At 35.5% G+C, this 19,150-nt stretch overlaps 1 protein-coding gene across 2 annotated transcripts in view; it reads left to right on the top strand.

Moving 5' to 3' along the window:
- SEMA3C (semaphorin 3C) overlaps positions 1 to 19,150 on the top strand; it is a 184,272-nt gene that overhangs the window by 93,814 nt on the left and 71,308 nt on the right. For both annotated transcript variants that reach the window (XM_027838789.1, XM_027838790.1), the window contains 2 exons: positions 7,469 to 7,588; positions 14,269 to 14,359. In XM_027838789.1, coding sequence (XP_027694590.1) covers positions 7,469 to 7,588; positions 14,269 to 14,359 — 211 coding nt within the window. The remainder of the gene's footprint in view (positions 1 to 7,468; positions 7,589 to 14,268; positions 14,360 to 19,150) is intronic.

Below are 19,150 nucleotides of genomic sequence, written 5' to 3'. Positions count from 1 at the left end.
AAATTAAAATGCTATAAATAGTGACTTGGTATTCCAGTCCAATGCAGTGACTATTCTCCAGAAACTTGAAAGGGGCTTCACAAAAGGACTAGATTAGCTATTCAAGGCAAAGCAATAGGTCTTTATTTGGCATGTTAAAAAGAAGGCTAAGTGATTTAACTGGAGACTTGGAAGCTTAGAGTGGGAGGCAAGGGCAACAATAAAAGGACACTAGGGGCAACGCTTAGGGGCAGCTAGGTGGTGAAGTGGATAGAGTGTCAGGCCTGGAGTCAGAAAGCCTCATCTTCCTGAGTTCACTTCTGGCCTCAGACACTTACTACTTGTGACCCTGGGCAAGTCACTTCACCCTCTTTGCTTCAATTCCTCATCTGTAAAATGAGCTGGAGAAGCAAGTGGCAACCAGTATCTATGCAAACAAAATCACACATAGGGTCACAAAGAGTCGACATGACTGAAAATAACTAACCAACAATAAAAGGGCAACACTTGTCCCTCAAGTTATGGTAGGAGCTAAAGCCTGCCTCTGGCTGGATTTGTGACATTTGTGAACTCAGGATGTGTGACATTGCCACACATGTTTTTCCAATTTCCCTCGTGGTCTGATAAATAGGAATCATGATTCTGTAATCATTCAATTCATTGAGGCCACTAAAGAACACATAAGTGGGTTTGGGCTTTCATAGGAAAAGTAGTGTCTTATTTAGTCAAATAAGATTGACTTCTTGTGTGATGTCACAACCAGGGTTTGCCCCAGAGTTCATGGTTCATGAAATAGTATAACATAGAGGATTCCATAAATGGGTTAGTTATAGGCAGGAAAAAGGAGCATGTCTGGAGCAGAGATAACCAATTGCTAGAAAGTGTAGGCAATACCTCCCTCCCCCACCTCTCTAAAAAGAAAAATTATTTAGACTAGCACACCAGGTGAAGGATAACTATAGTAAGGGAGTATAGTGGCTAAATTTGGGAAAAATTTGATTAATTGTTTATCTGTAATTCGTTATCATTTGTAGCAGTAGCGTCAGTTTGAATATATACAAGGTGCTAGTCCCAGTACAAAGTGCTATTGAAGACATTCACCGAAACCTTCATTTTTGATAAATTAAGTGTATTTCAATAATTTATTTGCAAAAATAATTTTGAGGGACCACATACAGACTGAAAATGAAAATACGGTGTATTTGATAAGAATGTTAAATTTGATTAAATAAGGACATTTGGAACTAAATTTAGTCAACTGATGTTTGCCCAGTGTAAATAAAAGAACAAAGCATGGCACATAAGAGTTGAAGTAAAAGGTTTTATTGGAATATTCATCAGCATATAAAACAAGCTCATATGCTGGCTCTAAGCAGAAGAAAGAAATCAATTTGCTGCCCACTGTTGTTTCCATTTGGAATGATCAAATAGATGTTAACATTTTTGGTCAGCCTTTAAGATAAGCACCACTTTAAGTTGCACTTTAGCCAGACAGAAAGTCTGTTCTATATAGCTTAGCACTTAATTATGTATTTTATTTTCTACTTCATTACTGTTTCATGTTTTATTAACCCAACTGCACCGTAAGTTCCTTTGGTAACAATGAATGGAACCTATAAGAAGACCAAATAACTTGTCTTCCACCATTCCCCTTCACGTAGTATATGCCATAACCAAAAACTCTCAATAGCACTCCCTATTTCACATATTAATCTTATATAATAGCATAATGAAATATAGAGAGTTTGGCATCAGAAGGTCTGGCTCTGCTCCCATTTGGCTGTCTGAGTTTGTGGAGGTCATGCCATCTCTTTGATCTTCAGTTTCCTCTTCTATAAAATGAAGTAATTGGGAAAAAAAATATTTCTAAGGTTATCTTGAAGCTTGAAATCCTTTTATCTCATGTACTGTTTCTACTTAATAATAATAATAATAATAATAATGATAGTAACAAATGCTGAAATTTATATAGCATTTTAATTTTTGAGAGACCAAGTAGGGTGGTGCAGAGAAGCCTGACCTCAGAACCAGGAAACCCTGGTTCTAATCCTGCCTCTGATACACACAGGGAGTATGAGCTTAGACTAGTCATTTATCATCTCATTATCCTAGGCAACTGTTTGAGACTATAAATGAAAAAGAAAGCTTTGACCTATATTGGTGGGTGAATTTTCCTCATATTAGAATTCCCTTTGTCTACAAAATTGCAAGTCCAGTTCCTGTTCTCTTCCTTTAAACTTTATAGAGCATTTTACTTTTTCCGATGAAACACCAACTTCTACACAGGGCATTTTCTGCTATGCCCACAGACATAATTACTCTCCTAATTACTCTCCTCTCCCCCTTTACATTTTATATATTAATCATATTACATACGTTAAACATTTGTATTTACTTATAGAAGGAGGAGGCAGATGGGTGGTTAGGAGTCAGCCAGGTAAGGTAGCTCAGTGAATAGAGTGTTGGGCCTCGATTCAAGAAGACCTGGATTCAGATCCAGCCTCAGACATTTATTTGCTGTGTGGGCAGGTCATTTAACCTCTGTTTGCCTTGATCCATAGGAGGAAGAAATGGCAAACCCTCTAGTGAGTATCTCTGTCAAGAAAACACAGGGCCCATGGGGTCATGAAGAGTTGGACATGACTGAATGGCTGAATAACATCTATTTATATGTGCACATGTTTAATTTTCTGATCCTAATATAAGTTCTGGAAGGGCAGGAACCATTTGATTTTTGCCTTTGGGTCCTGTATGCTTAGCATAGTGCATGAAAGGTACAGAGCAGGATCTTCACTAAAAGTTGTCAATTTCTTTATTTTTTATAGCATTTTCTATGTCTGGAATGCAAGAATTTCTGGATACACTTATTGAAAGAATATTTATCCGTAAGGTTGGAAAATTAGATTCCACCAGCACTCTCCCATTTGCTCTGATTACCCAATTAGTGCAGTCCCTATTGCCTCTGAGTTACTTTCTCTCTTATTCATTCATATTCTAATTTGGGTCAGATTTATTTTCTTTGCTTAATTATTTTAAATCTGGGATGCATGACAGTGACCCTGATTTACAATAGCTTAGGAAAGGTAAGCCTAGTGCTGAGCATATAGTTGCTGTTCAGTCATTTTTCAGTCTTGTCTGACTCTTCATGACCACATTTGGGGTTTTCTTGGCAAAGATACTGGAGTGGTTTGCCATTTCCTTCTCCAGCTCATTTTACAGATGAGGAAACTGAGACAAACAGGGTTATGTGACTCACCGAGGGTCATATAGTCAATAAGTATCTGAGGCTAGATTTGAACTCAGGAAGAAGAATCTTCCTGATTCCAGGCCTGGCACTCTATCCTCTCTGCCACCTATCTGCCAAGCATGTGGTAGGCCTTCAAATAAAATTTTAAAATCCATTAAGTGCTGACCATGCATATTAAGATATGTATTGGAGGAATTAAAGATAGATGTAGCTCAAATCCATCTCTCAAGAAGTTTACAATTTAGAGACAATTGGAGGCAAGTGAGATAAAATCATAAGAACCAAATTTCCAACAGTGTGCAGAAATTGTGTAAAAAAATGGATTTTAATAAGGAAAAACTTCCTAGCAGTTAAAACATGCTAAAGTGAAATAGACTCCCTCAGGTTGGAGGGATTGCCCTCATTTAGAAAGGTCTTCAAGGGAAAGCTAGATTACTATTAATTGCCAACAATATAAAGGGGATTCTTAGCTAGGCAATGATTAGATTAAATGATATCCAAGATCTCATGCATCTACAACATTTTGTAATTATGAAAGATTCAAGGAAAGTACTGTGATGAATTTTAGAAGGGAAGAATACTTTTACCTGGGGAGAGAAAGGCTTCATGAAGATTATAGCATCTGATTCAGTCCTTGAAGGAAGGGAAGGACTTAAAAACATGAGCATAGGAAGAGTCATTTTGAAGCATGATGGGAAGGATGACCAAAGACCTGAAGACAATACGTCTGAGAATAATACAAGAATGGGGGGGGGGGGGAGAGGGAGGATATTCCAGTTTGTCTGAAACACAGAGCCTTCTAAGGGAAGGTGGCATGAAATATGTCTGCGAAAGCAGGTTGAATCTCTACTATTTGAAGGCCTTGAACAAAAAGATAAGATGTTTACATTTTATTAGTTTGGTAGTGGAGAACCATTGACAACTACTGAGGAAAGACATGATCAAAGCATGCACATTTTGGAAATATGTTACTTTGTTGGTAGTGTGAAAAATGAATTTGAATAGGAATAGATCTGAGATAGCAGACCTTAAGAGGCTATTGCAGTAATCTAAGTGAAAAGAGGCAAAACAATTCATGAGTGATCCTAATAGTGAATGAGGTAAGGTTCTAACATGAGAGATTTAGTAGAGGTAGAATCAACAAGATATGGCAATAGTCTGGATGTGTAGTGAATGATAAGAGTCAAAAGTGTATTTTTGAACGTAAGTGATTGGGAGGATGGGAGTGCCATGAACAGAATGGAGAAGTTGGTGTTGGGGAGAATATCAAGGTATAGTGATTTCAAAAAAATAGAAATAATAGAATGGAATTTTGGGAGAGGGGATTTTTGAGCAATCTGTTTAAAGAAGATAATTGAAGCTATAAGTATATTGAAAACTAAACTCGCTGAAACTTCATAAGCTCATATGAGAGCTTTTAGTAATGATGTGGGCTATTGCCACTGATATGTGGAGGGTTTTTTAATGTAAGTAAGGTGGTAATTTTAATTCAGACTTATAGAGAGATGCCTAAATATTCTAGTGTTATGACAGTATCTAAGGAGACACAGAGGCATAGAGGACTCTTCTGACAGGCTATCTGCTTTTTCCTCCTCCCCTAGACCCCCTGGTAGATGAGAAGTCTTTTTCTGTAATAAATAATAATTAAATGAATTATTGAGACAACACTGAATAACATAAATAATGATAAGAGACCAGGAGCACAGATGGTAGCTTTAAAATGTAAGCGCTTTCAAAAAATTGCATGATGCATAGTGGACACAGTATCAGGAGGAAATAATAGAGGTTTGTAAAATTCAGTTGACTTAAAAAGATATTTGTAAGAAAAGTTACTTACAAAAAGTTAGTCAAATAGCAGATACCATTATTATCAGAGACTAGCAAAATACATGATATAATTCTACACTTATTCAAGAAACCTGCACTCAGTTTCTTCATGTGAAAGTAGTAGCTTTGGGGCATGGGACCCAAGTCACCCCCTTCCTGCTTTCTATTACAAAATAATTCTCTTGATTTATTTCTTTTTACCACCAATGGTGTAGAATGGTTAACTAGTGATTTCTTATTCAAGGTTAATTTGTCTACAGGAGTTAAGGCAAAATAGACATAACTTGCATAATAGGAGTAGACTGATTTCCTGGTTTATGGGAAAATATTATATACAGAATCCTAGCCTGACTGAACTTGAAGGTGGAAAAAATAAACATTTGGGTCTTACTGCTCACAATTATTCCTAATATATACATATTATGTATACACTAGGCTAGGATATATACTTCCTCCTGAGAAACAAAATACTATGTACAGTTGTATAATAACATTTTAGGTATCTTTATAAACAGGTGTCAGAATAAAGTGCCTTGAATTATTGAACATAAATGTAAATGTCTCAAAATATAAATAAAACAATCTGTCTGTTAAACTAGCTTTAATTCCTTTGGTTACAAAGTTTGTGATTGATTGCTTGATAATAAAAATCTAGAAAAGAACCATCTGTTTAAGATCACTCTGCAGAAAGAAAAATCACTAATTACTGTCAAAAATGAATAATTGAATAAACAAGAAGAAATGATAGAGGGGGAAAACTTTTTTAAAAGTTTACTTTTAATTACTAATATACTCTAAAAAGACAGTTTTAAGACTGAAGCTAACTTAAGTTTTGTCTTTAGTTTGACTTTTCATGGCCAAAATTGACTGAAACATGGTTGAACACTAATCATCACAGACCATCATAAAATTAATATACCTTTGAAAATCTGTATCTACTCATGATCCTACATGTGAAATCTGGGACTTCTGTGAGTCAAAAGATTGAAACATTTAGATCTCAGATGTAGTTGTCTGCTGCCTCACACCACTACTAGACGTCAATCATCTCAACATTGTTATTATGTTAATTGATTTGTACAGGGAAATTGGCAGGTATCTACAGGTACTAGATTGGGAGCAGGTCACTTTGTTAAGATATTAGAGATATTTAGCAGGTGGTAGAGGGTTACCTTGAGTGAGTTGTGGAGAGGGGATAGTAAGATGGAAGAGTAACCTATTAGAGTATTTTGCCTAAGGTTGCCTCTGTGTGATTTATTTAAAAACACTTATTAAGTAGGGGATACTTTTAGAAAAATATTGACAAAATATCATACATAGTAGAGAGGTGTGCGGGGGGTATGATCTGAACTGATGAAGTCACAATGCACATCAGTGACCTCAAAGATTCATCTAAGCATTAAAAATGGCATTTAAGTGCCAATCTATGCCAAATACTATGGATAGAAATAGAAAAAGGGAGATTGCCTCTACTCTCAAAGAACTCATACTTTAATAAGAGAGGACAACACATAAAAGAAAATTCAGCTGCAGGGTGAATGGAACACTCTGGAACTCCAAAGAGTCAATGGTAACAGAGATGAGGTTCTGGTTTCCTTAGATTATGTTATTAGGTTAGATGATAGTGCCAAGGATCTTTAGGGTTCAGAGGCAAGGCATATGGTATGTCCAGGAATTACTTAGGAGGCAGTATCAAAACTGGTGGTTAGGGCTGGTGGTTCTTCATCTCACAGGAAAGAATATGGTTTGTGAACCCTATCTTACCCAAGCTACGTAAGCAGACAAGCAGTCTAGAAGGGCTTTGGGTGACTGAGGTCATTACAGGGGAAGGGAAGGAAGGGAACGCCCAGTGGTGGGTCTTTGAGTCCTTGACTCTCTTGATAATATCTAGGATGGCCTTCCTGCCACTGCAGGAAGGAAGGTTCAAAAAACTAAATTGATTTGTCTGAGGGTACAAAGATACTAAGTGGCAGAAGTGGGACTTAAATCCTGGTCTTATAATTGTAAGTTGAGTCTGTATTTTTTCCTTTATGCCATACTTTATCAGAAGGGTAGATTTTTTTTTTTTACTCATCTTTGGTGTTTGTGTGTAGAATAATGGTTAATAGTCCATCATAAATGAAGACTCTTAGACTCTTAATAGTCCAATACAGTAAGCATATAGAGCTTCATGTTTTTGATAGGTTGCAGAAGGTGGAGGACTACTACAAATTATGATGTTTTCTCATCATTAAATGCAATTTGAAAATTTTGAGTTTATATCTTAATGTTACAAATATAATACATAATACAGAGGAAGTCAGAAGGAGAAGGGGGAGGAGGAGGATGGGAGTGAGAAGGAGAAGGAAAGGCAGAGAGAGAGAGAGAGAGAGAGAGAGAAGCACACTTACTTACCCCCTTTATTTATCCTTGCAGCATGGCTGTGGAAACTTTGTGCGGGTGATACAGGCTTTCAACCGTACTCATTTGTATGTCTGTGGGAGTGGTGCCTTTAGCCCAGTATGTACATATTTGAACAGAGGACGCAGATCAGAGGTAAGTACATAATGTTTTATGATCTACATTTTTTATGATGATTTGTATTAGGTGAGTCCCAAATATTTAAACATTCTTTTATTCTTTTATTTGACTCAATGAATGATACTTCTTCCTTCATATCTGCCTATAATCTAGAAGAAGAGCTGTTTATCTTTAAGGACATTATTTTTGAATAGGAAAGAATGAAAGACATAAAATAACCTAGTGACTTTATATTTGCTTTGAAATAGGAAAATGTATTTTTCCTAAACATTTCACATTTTATGGATGTTTTGGATTATTAAATTCTCAATATTCTAAAAGTATTTATCATTTCTTTTCTGAATTGAGTAAAAACTTAACTCCACATCTTTGGGGAGTTCCTAAAGAATGCTAAAAGAAGTTTTAGTTTTAAAAAATCAATTACACAGCTAACCAAGAAATGTACTTCATTTCAGATGGATTTTCCTGCTCATTCATTTTTGAATGACTTGTTATAGCAATGAATTAAACATGGCATATCATTATGAATAAGTTTCTTTCAAACTGAACTACTTACAGTGGTTAAAATATACCTAGTACATATCAATGACTTAACCTTGTTTATGTAAGCTATTGCTGATGGTATCCAGAATACAGTTATGCAATAAAAAAAAAACTAATTAGAAAAGTGAAAATTTTAATAAAAATGTTTATTTAGTATGTTGTTATTATTATTATGAATACTATAAGTTAAGTCCAACTGGTTAGCATCTGTATTTACTTTCATTGTAAAGTCTAAACCCATTGGATGGTTGTGTGGGTTGTATGGCCAAGAGATTTTTTTTTTCTTATATGGTGATGTTAGTTTCAATTAGTATTGGAATGATTACATAATTATGGCAATCTTGTAAAAGATTAATATTTCCACCAATTTCCTGAATGCTTTCCATTTTCATTTAACTAATCTATTTTATAATGAATAAAATTCTCCATTTTTCTACCAAGATCTTCTTTAGATTCCTTCTATTTTAAGGAATTCAAACACTTTCTTTTCAACATGAAAATATGCCTATTAACAGATATAACAAGAAGATTATTTGAAAATTGGAGTAATAACATTTAACCCTGTCTCCCCGGCCAAAAATGATTATTTTTCATATGTGACTTTAGTTTAAGGCCTAAAGTTTTAAGATCTTGTGAAGTGGTAATAGTCTTAAAATAAAAATCAAGATATGTGTATGGCAAGAATATGATTGGCTGTATTCAATTTGTTCATATAGATAAGCACTTGTGAATGATCAGTTGATTAAATCAACTATGGCCTCAGATATATGAAATCTGTCAAATACTACCATGACAGCCATGCATTCTCCAACTACAGATTTCAATTAGAAAGATTATTCCATTTACAAATTTCTTACACCACATAGTAATATTAAATTTGAAGTATTATTCAAAAAAATCCCCCCAAAACCTTCCATTAAAAATATAGAATGAATTTAATTAATTTGTTAAATATTGGATACTTTATTCTCTCCTCAAAAGACAAGGCTTTTTTTTTTAAGATGGAGGAATTGTCAGGTTTATAGATCAGCCATTTATTATTATAAGATCATTTTCTTTAATATTATTGTGTATCAGGTAAATGTGTGACAATCTCTGCTTTTATGAACTTTATATATGGCCAAATTGCATGTTTTTTTTATTTCTGATTTTGTTTTGCTAAATATTATAGTGAAATCTTTTCTTTCACATTGCCACAATATCCTCTATCTCGTTAATTCCAAAATTAGGAAAATGTAAAAAAAAAATGCTTTGAGTAACTTTTCAGAAGTTGGTTCTTATGAAGTATTTTTTATGCTCAGTCTGCAAGGTTATAATATTCTTTTTTCAATGGGTCACTTTGATGAAGTTACAATTAAATGGTTTTCATGAATTCACAAATTAAAAATGTAGAGTATGTATATTTAAAATATTTTTTATGGCTTCAAACACTGGCTTGGATTTTTTTAATGACAAAGTGTAAGGTTTACTGATAATATGTAACATAATTATTAAGACATAGAATCTTTGCTATAATGGATTATAAATATAATACAAACCCTCATTCTACAAATATAAACCTAAAATTTCCCTGAGAACTTAATAAACTCTACTGGAATACGTCTGTTATCACAGACCAAACTATTGACGACAATCACTTAGATATAACATTGAACCATGAAAAGAATAACACTTTAAGTAGGTGTTGCCCTGACAAATACTCAAACTCTCCAAACTGCATGGATCAAAAGGCTTTCAAAACTTATAGACTTAGCAGAGGAGATGAAAGTTATATAGAATCAGTATGAATTTTGTATTATTCCTGTTGTCTTCTCTGCTACTGGAATTGTATCAAAAATACTTTCAGTGACCCCTACATAGGATAAGCTCATATCCATGATTTATTCAACTACAAAAGACAGTTATTTATTATGCTTGTGAAATAGCCCATAAAATAAGATATTTAGAAGAATAGCAGAATAGTGATTTCTCGCAGCATCCTTTCCACTCCAACATTGAAAAACATGAAAACAAGATAATTATAATAATAAAGAAGTTAGATATATTTTAACAGAAAGGAAATGATTATAGAATTAACTATTCTCAGTCATAATGTGCTTAGAGTAATGATAGATTTTAGAAAAGAATGACTGCCAAATTAGAGAAAAATAGAAATAAAAGATGTGAGAATTGGGTGCCATTATAATATCTACAGCTCAACCTATTTGAACAAGCATTCAAGTATGAAAAATTGAAATGGTCAAAAGCAATGACTTCATCACCATTTCCTATAAAAACGTAACTGATAGAAAACAAGTGTCAATATGCGGGAGTCAAGTACGACACTAGTGTAAGTAAAAATTCATTTGTAAAACAACATGAAGCAGGAAGATGGTCTTCTCCCCTCCTTTATGCATAATATTATTTCACAAAAGAAATGACGTGCTGTTGAGGAGAAAACAAGCTAGAGTTTCTAAGTCCTGCATTCATAGCCCAACTCTCATCTCATTCCAAAAGCATTTGTAGATTGAATGGGAAGGATGACAAAAGGGATACAAAATGTAACAGATTTGATAGTGTTGTACAGTATTTTAGTTACATCCACAGTGACAATGTAGGTTACATTTGAAATATTAAAACCAGTACTACTTATGCCATGTTAAAAATGAAAATAACATTTAGGAAGATGAAATTGGGAAGAGGTACTGGATGTGACTCAGTGCATGAAGAAGTCTATACTGAAAGCCACTGGATAAATCATAGTCATGATACATGGGAAGTGCATTGAAATTGATTGAAAAAAAAAACTTTGGTTAACACCCTGTGAATCATCAATAAAATAGTAAAACATATTAGAACCAAGAGGATTTGAGGATGTAACAGTATAGTGTTGGAAGAATCAAACCAATCCTCTGAGAATTAATCCTTAGTGAGGGGTAAAGGACTAAGAGAGCATGTTGGCCTCTGCTTGTCTACAGGCCCTCTTCCCATTCCTTGAGCAGAGGAGGTACTTGTGAATTTCAGAATTCTCAAGGATATGAACACTTTTTTTAATCAACATCAAATAAGTATTCCTGAAACAGCAGTGGTTAACAGCATTGTTTGCATCAAGAACCGAGGACTAGGGGGCAGCTAGGTGGTGCAGTGAATAGAGCACCATCCCTGAAGTCAGGAGGACCTGAGTTCAAATGTGACCTCAGACCAAATGCTTGACACTTTCTAGCTGTGCAACCCTGGGCAAGTCACTTTACCCCAATTGCCTAAAAAACAAACAAAAAAAAAAAAACAAAGAGGTGAGAAAAAGGAGTAAGTAGAAGCCTAGCAAGATGTGACAAATGGTTAAGGTGAAACAGTGGAAAAACAGTATGAAGGGGAAGAGACAAAAAAAAAAAAAAGAGGACTGGTCACAATGAGCAAAGGCCAATTCAAGACTCTTCAAGGAGTCTAGCAGCAAAGCTACACTATACTTAAGGGGAAACACTTCTGGACTCCAGCAAAAAGCTATGAAATACTCCTTTGCCATAAGTACTCTTAAGCTTAGACTACTACATCTGTACTTGTGAGAGAGAGTCATCAACTTTTGCAAGGGATATTTTTTTACCAACCCTACAACTGTAGTAAATACTGATTTCTGACCAACTAAATAATATAAAACAATAATCATGGAGGGAAAGATGCTATTGGGGCTTATTAAGCTATAGAATAAAAAGATAGCTCCCTAATCTCTCAAGGTTAACCCTAGTACTCAGAGGAAACATAGTGGCCACCTCCTGAGAACCTGACCAACTATTGAGGGGGAGTCTAGAACACATACTACACTATGATTCTGTGATTCTAACGTGACATATGTACATATGACACTTTGGCTGGTCTCACAGTTTCCCAGTTGCCTCCACTCCAATAATCAAAATTTTATCTCCTGTCTAACCACCCCAGCATAAATACACTTTTTATTTCACTATTTCTGTAATTATTGCATAAAGGCCAAGTAGCCTTAGCTTGACTCAATAAACATTTTAGTTGGGTGGGTCCCCACAAAAATATGATGAGAGTCTTCCAGTTCACCCCCTGGGTCTTCTACTATTGTTTGGTTTAATATAGGGGAAGGAAAATATATCCTTGACTGGAGCCCCCCTTTGTGTGTAGGCTTTACTCACACAGACCAGAAAAATCATCAGAAGTTGAATAACAAGATTTTCATCAAACATATTAATAGAATATAACTCATACAATAAAATTGTTTTGAGCCCATCAAAAACCACTAAAAGCAACCCTGTCATGTCTATATCTATGGGGCAGGAGGAGGGACTCACATTTTGAAGAGGCTAGGTGGAGGGTGGGGACTTATTTGAGTTGTCAATTGGACAATGGCTTCTCTAATTTTATTGGGTAAGCCTTTGCCTCCACTGATGTCAAATGCAACTAGCCTTGTCTCCTGGATGCCAGTCACTTCATCTCTGTTTCATCAGAAGTCATTCTTTCTTGAAGCCTCCTTTCTGACCCATGCCTGCGAAGCATTCACTACTTCTTATTCCACTCTACTTTCATCCCTCCCCCCCCCAACACCAGGATTTAGGTTGTTCCATGAGGATTATCAGAACATCCAGGTCATTGAGTGGCAGGGTATCATTGGAGTTGAAAGGGCCAACAAAGAGGGATATATCTCAGCCCCAGAATAATTCAACCAGAGGATTAAGTACTTTTAAGGAGCAACTTAAGAAGAGGAAGGATTGCTTTTAGCTTTTATTTACATCTCCAGCATTTAACACAGTGCCTGGCACATATTAGACATTTAATAAATGTGTATAGACTGACTGCTTGATCTCTTTTTCTGAGACGGGAAAGAGGAGGAAGTCATTAACTCTAAGTCAGATAGGCATCAAAGTTGGATACTTTTTGTAAGGAACCAGCAAGTGTCTTAGCAAGTGTTGGAAACTGGGGTGGAGGAAGGCTTCTGAACTATCCTGTCACTGTCACCTTCTTTGTGACACATGATCGTATTCTAGTGTGGTTATTTATGTACATATCTTCTCAGCTAACTTATATACTCCAGTATGCTATCATGTAAAGCCATTGTATTAGGAATCAGACAACTTGGGCTCCAGTCCCATTTATGAAATATGTTTGTTACTTTAAGCCAGTCTCTTGACCTTCAAGGGTTTGTATTTCACAACTTCTGAAGAGTCCCTTCCAGTATTAGATCTATCATCCTAAGATTCTGGAGAGGAGAAGCTTTGTCTAATTCACTTCACATCCCTCCACATCAAGTAACACACGGGTCTTGCATATAACAACAGTTCAGATCAACTTGACAAAAACATTGGATGAATTTTAAGCTTGGTTTAAAATGATAATTGTGATTTTAAAAGTAAGCCAAACCAAAACAGTGGTCATTTATCACTCTTGGCATTTCCTCCCCAGTGTTACGTGAGCTATATTATGCAGACACTGTTCCTACATAAGGAGATGAGATATTTATTTATTTGGTTAATACGGCATTTGAATATCATAAATACATTAATTTTAATTGTTGGGTCATTATTTTATTAAGATAATAGATCAGCAAGATAATTGACAAGCATTTATTAAATGTATACTATGTGCTAAGCAGTGAGCATAAAAATATGAAAACAAACAATTTCTTTTCTCAAGGAACTTTAATGTCTTAAGGCAAAACATTCAGTGGCAAAATGAAACTTCATCCTTTTTTTTTAAACCTCTTTCAGAAACATTGTCTTCTATGGCATTAATACAAAGAATATGTTTTGTGCCTGTATAAAACAGCATTTTTAATTTGACTCCACATCCTACATATCTAGTTGTAGTTCATAGACCTCTGGCTCTCAAATAGATTTTGCAGGTTCTTCTTTCCTAATCACTTAATGTGTGGATCAGATTTGGGGGTGGGATGCCATTAAGATAAGGAACAAGCCCTCTGAGATTAGTTTGACTTTCATTGATGAACACTCCTTAGAGGTCAAATAATGGGTCGGGAAAGTTAACTAGGAACATGTAGGTAGCCAAGTACAAAGATTCTTCAAGGAATGTTTTTGACAATCTTGTGGTTTTTTTTTTTATGACAACCTTGTTTTAAACTAAAGAAAGTCCCCCTTTCCAGTCAATTTATAAAGTTGCTTCTCTGCATTAATCTTGCCCTTATTCTGCATTTAAAGGAACAAGTCTTCATAATTGATTCAAAATGCGAATCTGGAAAAGGGCGCTGTTCTTTCAACCCCAATGTAAACACGGTGTCTGTTATGATCAGTAAGTATCAAAACAAAATGTGAAATGTTGTTGTGAATTAAGCAATGTAAATTTTAAAATGTGATACACAAAAATTCTCTCTTCTTATAAAAGTCCCTTTTGGATCTCCATGTGAAATTTAAAATAAGTGTATGTGAGGAAGAAATTGACAATGAAGAGGAAATGAGGTTTGGGAAAAAGTAGTTAAGATTTTAATTTCCCCTTTTCTAAAAGGTCATATGATTAAGATCTGTTACTTTATGTCTATGTTTTGCTTAATACTTACCATCCCAAAATATCATTTATAATGTTTGATCTTCTAGCATAACAAGGATATTAGATTTTCTTGACATAGTAGTTCCCTTTACTAGTAGTACTTGGAATTCATCTATATACAGGGATGGGAAACCTGTAGCCTCAAGGCCACATGTGGCCTTCTAGGTCCTTGGGTGCAGTCTTTTGACAGAGTCCAAATTTTACAGAACAAATCCTTTTTTAAAGGGCTTTGTTCTGTGAAGTTTGGATCCAGTCAAAGGGCTACACTTGAGGACCTAGAGGGCCACATGTGGCATCAAGACCACAAGTTCTCCACCCCTGTTATAACTTTGAAAATTCTTAGAGTTGCTTGCAAGGCAAAAGTGAATTTATTTACTCATGACAAAAAAAAGTTATTATGTAAAAACAAAAACAAACCAAAAAAAAAAAAAAACAAGGACTGAAATCAGGTCTTCTTGACTCAATTTGATCTACTCTGTCACACTTTCTTACAGTTTGTAATATCTTGCAAATATGCACTCTATGGTGGTTCTTTTTTCTGTTGTCTACCATTTCCCTCACTTTTGGTTATTTTATTTAAACTTCACCTTCTTGAAAGTCATGTTTATAGGCAAGTCAAAATGGCACTGAAAACCAAATTACTAGCTACTAAGTAAGGTGTTGCATTTATTAGTTCTAAAGGTTTCTCACTAATGTAATTAGACCATTCAGAAATCACTTGAATATGCCAGTTATCAGTAGTATCTTGAGATAGCTAAAATTTGTTTCAATATATTAAGTATTCTATGCTTGTACATTGTTCTTTTCTAATGTAGTATGAATGATAGAATTTTTATCTCTTTCCTAAAAGACTACCTGATATAACGAATCTCACAACTGGGGCCTCTGTGACAATGCATTTAAATAGGCAATCTTATTTTCTCACATGTGGACCCTCCTTAAAGCCAGGTGCACCCAGCACAAAGATAATCACATAGTGAAGTAGCAATGGGACTGTTAGGGTTTTTTGTCTTTGTATATCTGGCTCCAGAGCAATATCTGGTGCATAGGAGGCATTTCAGAAATATTTGTTGAATTATTGAGCTTGAATGTCACAAGTGAGCAACCAAAATAATCCATCATATATGAAGCTGCTGATATATGCCAGGCACTATGCTGGGTATGGGGGATACAAAGGCCAAAAAAAAATAGCCCTGCCTCAAGGAACTTATATTCTATTGGAAGAAACAACATATACACATACAAGAAAAACAATACAAAGTTATGTGAGGGATACAGTAGTAATGAAGGAGAGTCTAAAGAGACCTAGAGATTGTAAGAGGGGGGAGGCATATTAAAGGCATAGGGAAGAGCCTTTGTACAGTCATGGAAATGGGAGATAGAATGTTGGGTATGAAGAATAACAAGTGGTTAAAGATTGTATGAAGGGCAACAATGAGTAATAAAGTTGGAGGCAAATTATGAAGGGCTTTGAATGTCAAATAGAGGAGGTTGAACTCCATTGAAGGGGCAAAAAGGGAGCCACTATAACTTCCCGAGCAGGCGAGTGACGTGGTCAGACCAGTGTTTTAGGGATATCACTTTGGTAGTTGTGTGGAGGATAGACTGGAAAGAATGAAGATTTGAGGCAAAGGAATCATTTTGGAGGCTATTACAATAGTTCAAGTGAGAGGGGATAAGAGCTTGAATGAAAGTGGTGGTCATCTAAGCCTATGGAAGGGGATGAATACAAGAAATGTTGTGAAGGTAGAATTGATAACACATGGCAATTGATTGGATGTGAATGATGAGGTTAGGGAAGAGTTAAAGATTACTCTCAGGTAGTAAATTTGAGTGATTAGAAGAATGGTAATACCTTTGATAGAAACAGGGTAGTTTTTTTTTTTTGTTTTTGAGAAAGCAATGAGTTGTTACTTTTTGGACTTTTTAAATTTGAGATTCCTAAGGGACATCAAATAGACAATGTCCAATAGGCAACTAGTGGTATGTGAATGAAGGTAAGGAAAGAGAATATATGGCTGGAAATATGGGTGTTACTTCACAGAGATGATAACTGAACTCATGGGACCTAAGAAGGGCCTTAGAACAGAGGGATAAGAGAAGAGTGTCCAGGAGAGAGCTTTTGTGAAGGTCTGCAGTTATGGACCCTCAGCATATGGGTGATGATCTTCTGATCCTCTAAGAAGTAGTGACTAAACAGGTAGAAAGACATAGAAAAGGGCAGTAGCATTAAAACCCAAGGAGGAAAGAACATCCATGAAGAAAAGGTAGTCAACGGTGTCAAGGAAAATCAAGAAGGAAGAGAAGTAAGAAAGACCATTGAGTTTGTCAGTTAAGAGATCATTGGTGAATTTGTATAAAGAAGTATCAGTCAAATGATATGGGTTGAAAGTAGATTATTAGAGTTGAGTGAGTCTTTGGCTATGAAAGGCCAAATGGGGGACAGCAGGGTCAACTCAATGTTTGTTAAGAATGAGGTAGACCTACACATATTTGAGGGTAGCAGAGAAGGAGCCAATATACCAAGAGAGATTAAAGATTAGAGAGAGGAGGGATTACTGTGGAGGCAACCTGCCAGAGGAGACAGGAGTAGATAGGATCAAGGTTACAAGTAGAGGAATTCAGGGCTCACAGTGGCTAAATCAGGACACAAGTCTGATAGCATGCCAAAATGTAACATAATAACTGACTTAGGATTTTTAGGCTTTGATGTTGTGAAGCATTCATTGCATACACAGAACTTCAGCACTTCATAGCACCTTAGCGTTCATCAGATCTGATAATAGATTAAGTAGTGCAATTCCTCATTTATAAAGGAGGAAACTAAGGCCTGTATAGATTAACTGATTTGCTCAAAGTAACACAATTAGATGGTGGCAGGCCTGGGTTTAGAACCAAATCTCCTGGCCTCATAGCAAGTATTTTTTTAAATAAACTGCAGTGTCCCCTACATTTTTTTTCACTATAACATTGTTTTACTGAATAATTGAATGTTATTGGTAATAAGTGCAGTAGTTGCTGGTACATAAAAATCTTTTTGAGGGTTAGAGTACTAAGCATTAGTTTAGTCAATGTTATTACTTGCCATAGAAGTATTTGTTATGATGTACCCTATAGATAAGAAAGGAAAAGGTTGATTAGAATGTGTCTCTTCATAATTTTAGAGATATTTAATCTTCAGTGGAAATGTTTTCACTCACATAACAGCTCCATTCTTGAGACTGATTTTAGTTGGTTACAATGATGAAATTTTTAAAAAGTCACTATACTGAGAAACTTGGAGTATACGTTCATTATTTCCACAGTTTTCCTTCTGATGATGGACAAACATTTTTATTTGGGAGACAATATTCTTTCAAATTCTCAGTTGTGACAATTAGACTATATAATAGTTTATCATTTCCATACATCTACACTCCACTGAGTTTGGTAAGGTCAGAATATCCCTATGACTTTAAAAAGGTAGAAAGACTTTGAGATTACCTTGGAACATTGTAACTTTCTGAAGAAAAAAAATGGAATATTTGACAACTTCACAAGATAGCTGCAATATCTGCCCTTCCATTGTATGAATTTCTTGAGCTCTGGCCATTTTCAGTCATTGCTAAAGCACTAAATGGCCACATGAAGTGATTTTAAAAATGTTAATCAGTGTGAGTTTTTCAGGTGCAGGGAGTTCCAACTGTATAGTCACACAGCACTTGGAGCAAAATTTCAAAGCAAAAGTTTCTAACTTTGGAAAAATGAGAGTTTCAGAGAAACTTTGAAAAGAATTATTTTTTTTACCCCTACAAAGCATATTTCTTACTAAGGTAGATATACATCAGTTAAGCCTTTCATTAGAGCAAAGAAGGCACAGCAGGACTGGCAACCTTGCTATAATAAATTAGAGTGAATTTAAGGAAGGAAGTGAAGCTGACAGACACATTTGATACTTGAGTTCACAAGTAAGTATTGTGGATTGTTTAAAACCTACTTAATTAATAAGCTTGTGTACATTTGGATTCAAAATTGCATTCCCTCATACTTTTTTTTTTATTGATGCAAACGTGAAAACTATGAGAACTATGGTAGTCAGTCTGTGAGACAGCAGGGATAAGGCACTGAATGCCTAGGAGTAAATCAAGCATAATAATGTGAAATAATTAATTATAAGCTAATAATAATTTAACAGCCACATATAAACACACACATATACATATGTATGTGTGTTTCTATACAAATATTTTTATAGACTTTTAAAGAAGCCAAATTGTTCAAATACTTCTTCCTGCTCATTTTGCTTATCCCCTTACAATGGACTCCCACATGGTTTGGACCCCTACTAGGAGGAGAGGCAGGGCGACACAATGCCTGCCATACCTGCTTATGAACTGGTAGGGGTCCAGTTCATGACCTAGTAAGTAACGCAACAGGAACATTCCACAAGCCCCATTCTCAATTGTGTTCTTTCTTATTACTGACTAGAAAGGCCAGAAAACCTCAGACAACACGGATCATGCCAACATGACCACATTCTGAGTGCTGCCAGGGGAT

Source organism: Vombatus ursinus, unplaced genomic scaffold (assembly GCF_900497805.2).
Source record: "Vombatus ursinus unplaced genomic scaffold, bare-nosed wombat genome assembly UNPS02014830.1, whole genome shotgun sequence".
In the NCBI taxonomy this organism is placed as follows: Eukaryota; Metazoa; Chordata; class Mammalia; order Diprotodontia; family Vombatidae; genus Vombatus; species Vombatus ursinus.
This window is presented reverse-complemented; position numbering and strand designations above follow the sequence as displayed.